This window comes from Triticum aestivum, chromosome 4D (genome assembly GCF_018294505.1).
Source record: "Triticum aestivum cultivar Chinese Spring chromosome 4D, IWGSC CS RefSeq v2.1, whole genome shotgun sequence".
Taxonomy (NCBI): domain Eukaryota; kingdom Viridiplantae; phylum Streptophyta; class Magnoliopsida; order Poales; family Poaceae; genus Triticum; species Triticum aestivum.
Window position 1 is genome coordinate 366,205,073 of NC_057805.1, and position 4,005 is coordinate 366,209,077.

At 45.8% G+C, this 4,005-nt stretch overlaps 1 protein-coding gene across 1 annotated transcript; it reads right to left on the bottom strand.

Moving 5' to 3' along the window:
- Positions 1–2,746: 2,746 nt before the first annotated feature.
- LOC123097956 (17.9 kDa class I heat shock protein) lies at positions 2,747–3,732 on the bottom strand. The gene has a single exon (XM_044519817.1). It carries the CDS (start codon positions 3,549–3,551, stop codon positions 3,078–3,080), a length of 474 nt encoding a protein of 157 aa, XP_044375752.1. The 5' UTR covers positions 3,552–3,732; the 3' UTR covers positions 2,747–3,077.
- Between the last annotated feature and the right edge of the window lie 273 nt (positions 3,733–4,005).

Genomic DNA, 4,005 nt, shown 5'->3' on the forward strand with positions numbered 1-4,005 from the left:
TCGGCCGTATTTGATGACGCTATGGAAACGGCCCAACGGATTAACGGGCCGCTTGTAACCACGGGCTGAATTTGGCCCGCAAGCAGAAAATGCCAGTAACGGGCCGTAAGTAACCGAATGCTGGAAATAAGCCCAAAAATAAATGGGCCCTGAGAAGGCCAAAAGATAACACGGGTTGGAAACAGCCCAATGGAATAATGGGTCGTTAATGCGTATAAAGCTGTACACTGTTCATTGCGGGCCAGATTCACCATGGGTCGTTAATGGGCCAAGAGTTACAAATGGCCTCGTATGGGCCGAAAGACATCATGGGCCATACATGGGCGAAAAGTTACAATGGACTGGAATCATATTGGACGGCCCAGATGAAGCTACTGGGCTTAATTCTGATAGGCCGTAACGGGTCGTGAGTTAGCGGGCCGTTAATGGGCTATATACGAACAGGTCGTTAACAGGCTTTCTGTGGGCCAGCCCGTTACCTTTTGACCAAGTTAAACGGGCCAGCCTTTTCACCGGAATGGGCCTCTGTTGGGCCATACCACATGTCGACGTATCATAGGCGCCTCCTGTCCAATGAATGGATGACATCTGTCCCAACGGTGAGCCAATACGTGTTTCCTCCGGCCAATGACAATTTTACACGTGGAAAATCCTCATTGGTCTGGGCTGGTAACGGGTTATCGGATCCAAAACCGGACCTGATAGCTTAACGGCGACCCGTTACGGTGGATGCCACGTGTCGGTCACCCTTGACGAAAGCACTTCCATGACGCGTCATTTATCGTCATGAAAGTGGACACTTCCGTGATGATAATTTTGGTAATGTCATGGAACACTATCTTGGTTCTGTCATAAAATCATCATGGATGTACATGCACGACAGAAAACGTGACCTACTGTGACAAACACGTATCAACACGGAAGTGTATTTTTTTGTAATGACTAGTGCTGATGGTTCTTTGGCCATGGATCAGCATACATGCACAATTGATTCTGATGACTCGGACAATGATGAAGGGTTGTATGACCTCAACTGCTATCCACAGTATGAGGGCCCTCTTGAGGAGGATTCCGACACTTTACCAACAACACATTGTCCTAAAAGACTTCCAGTACCTGTAGGTGGTGATAATTCATCATCTAGCACTAGGCGAGATGGTAAGAAGCGCCCAAAAGGTAGCAGGTCACCTACTAAGAAGCCACCAAAAACCAAGAGTCGTTTTGTGTAGTCTGCTGAAGAAATCAACTCTACATTGAGGTCACTCCAGCAATCCCTTGCTGCCGCTCCTCCTCCAATACACCAAGTTGTTGATCCTTATGCTAGTTTATGAAAGAGGTTGGAGGAACTCCCAATTACCACGGACCAAAGAATTACTGTTGGTGTGCACTTATCTTGCAAGGACAATGAAGGTTTGCGTGGTTGGTTATGCAGTGCAAGTGACAAAACTTTTGAAACTTGGGTTTGCAAGTTCTTTGCTGACAAAGATCATGTTTATAGCAACCTATGAAGTTATCTACTTGCTAACTTGTCATGTCTAGAAGTTGGCAACATGTGAAGTTTAGAAGATGGCAACTTTTGGTATTTAGGAGATGAACTTGTGCTACGGCTACTGCTTTTGGGAAGTAGATCTTTTGATGTGTGATGAAACACTTTAATGTAACTTGGCCAGAACTTGTGCTATTGCTATGACTATCACTTGACTTTATAATGATGGACGGAATTTGCATGTATCTATCTTAATTGCTATGACTATCACTTGACCTTATAATGGTGGACAGAATTTGCATGTATCTATCTTATTTTCTATCTTGATTATGAGTTTGTAGTTTTGAATTATTTTGTATAGATGGGATTAATAGAAAATGCTCCATGTTATTTTTTATGGTTATTATTATTGCTTTGCAAGACAAATGGCAAGTAATCTCATCACTCCGGCAGTAAGGTGATTCTAACCACTTGTGGCAGGAAACCGTGGCAGAAAACCAAACGCAAACCATAGCTTTTTGCCAAACATTTGTGGAAGCCATCCAAACACACGCCACACAAAATCTGCCACACCTAACCTAAGGCATGGCTACCAACCCAACAGTTTGATTTTGCCACACATTATGGCAAGCCACAGGTATGGCTAGTACCTCACCTTAGACATGGCAATTTAAGTCTCCAACCAAATAGCCCCTAAGAGTTCTTATTTGCAAGTTCTAAATCTTTTTGGAGTTTCAGATATATTATATAAATGTTGCATTTTATACATAACAAAATCTCGGTCTCTACGTAGATGTGCGCACAATCTAATCATAGTCATTGGCACTATGCTCTTTTTGAAGTTTCACATATATTATATAAATGTTGCATTTTATACATAACAAAATCTCGGTCTCTACGCAGATGTGCGCACAATCTAATCATAGTCATTGGCACTATGCTCTCAAATGATTCAAAGATTATGCTTCAAATAGTTCATCTAAATTAATGATGGTCTGCATTTGGTCTTTGGTCTTTGCATCGATGATTTATATAAGGTAACATCGTCTAGACTAGACCACGACATATTGCTGAAAGACCGTAAATGTCGTCTAGAGAGGGTAAATAAGCGCTATAAAATAATTACGGTTTAAACTTAAACAAATGTGAAATAAAATTAGCGTTTAATATGTCAAACACAAAATCAAAATGAACTAGCTCACTTATATACACCAACAACTTATGCTGAGTAAGTAAACAATAAAATAATAGCAAGATATATAACATAAAATATGAAATGCTATTGCTATTACAAAGAAAAGGTGTATAAGTCAAGGGCTCCGATAAGAGATATCCGTCTCTTATCCGAGACGGAGATGGTAATGGATTTACTCAGTTGCTGATGAATTACAGATTGACGAACAAACTAGACTCAAAACACAGACGCGAGAGACTCAAAACACTGGCTGCAACATTGGACCATTCTCACAACACTGAGTACTAACACACCGCGCACAACCAAACTCTGATTTTATTTCATCACGACGACCGGGGCGAAACTCCACACCTCTGCTCTGCAGTCCACCTCATCGCGCAGCGAGCGCGCAGACGCCTAGCCGGAGATCTGGATGGACTTGACCTCGGGCTTCTGGGCCTCCTCCTTGGGCACGGTGACGGTGAGCACGCCGTTCTCCATGGACGCCTTCACCTGCTCCGCCTTGGCGTTCTCCGGCAGCCGGAACCTGCGGAGGAACTTGCCGCTGCTGCGCTCCACGCGGTGCCAGGTGTCGGTCTTCTCCTCCTGCTCCTTGTTCCGCTCGCCGCTGATCTGGAGGATGTTGCCGTCCTCCACCTCCACCTTCACCTCCTCCTTCTTCAGCCCCGGCACGTCCGCCTTGAACACGTGCGCCTCGGGCGTCTCCTTCCAGTCGATGCGCGCGCCCGCGAAGGCCGCCGTGTCGGAGGAGGTGCGCGGGATGAGGCTGCCGCTGCTGTTGCTGCCGGAGCCGAAGGGGAAGCCGTCGAAGGGGTCGAAGAAGTCGAGGGAGAAGGGGTCGAACACGTTGCTGCGGCGGATCAGCAACATTGTCGGTGGGGATTCAAGCTGCTGGTGGAAGGAATCGACTGATTTGTTGGAAGCGGAAGGGTGAGCAATTGATTTGGGAGGGATCGTTCTTTGATCGGTGATTTGTTCAGACTTTCTTGGGTTTCTGTCGCTCGGTACCAGGAAGAATTTATAGAGCTGGGGATGATACGGTGGAGAAGGAGAAAGCACTTCTAGAGAATTCTATTTGTCTTCCCGTGAAGACTCGAGGTCACTGGATTGTGTTCGTTGGTTGGGCCGGGATTGATTTGCTCCGGTGTCGTGGAGAAGACACCAGCAGCTTCTAGTTACGGCTGCTGGCGCTCGCAGCAGATGCATAGCGGGCCGGCCCAGAAAACTGCTAGGTCTTAGGTCAACGGCGTGACGCGACAACCACTGGGCTGACATCCCTAAGCTGTTCAATAATAGTAGGAAACACTTCTATTTGTCTAAGTAC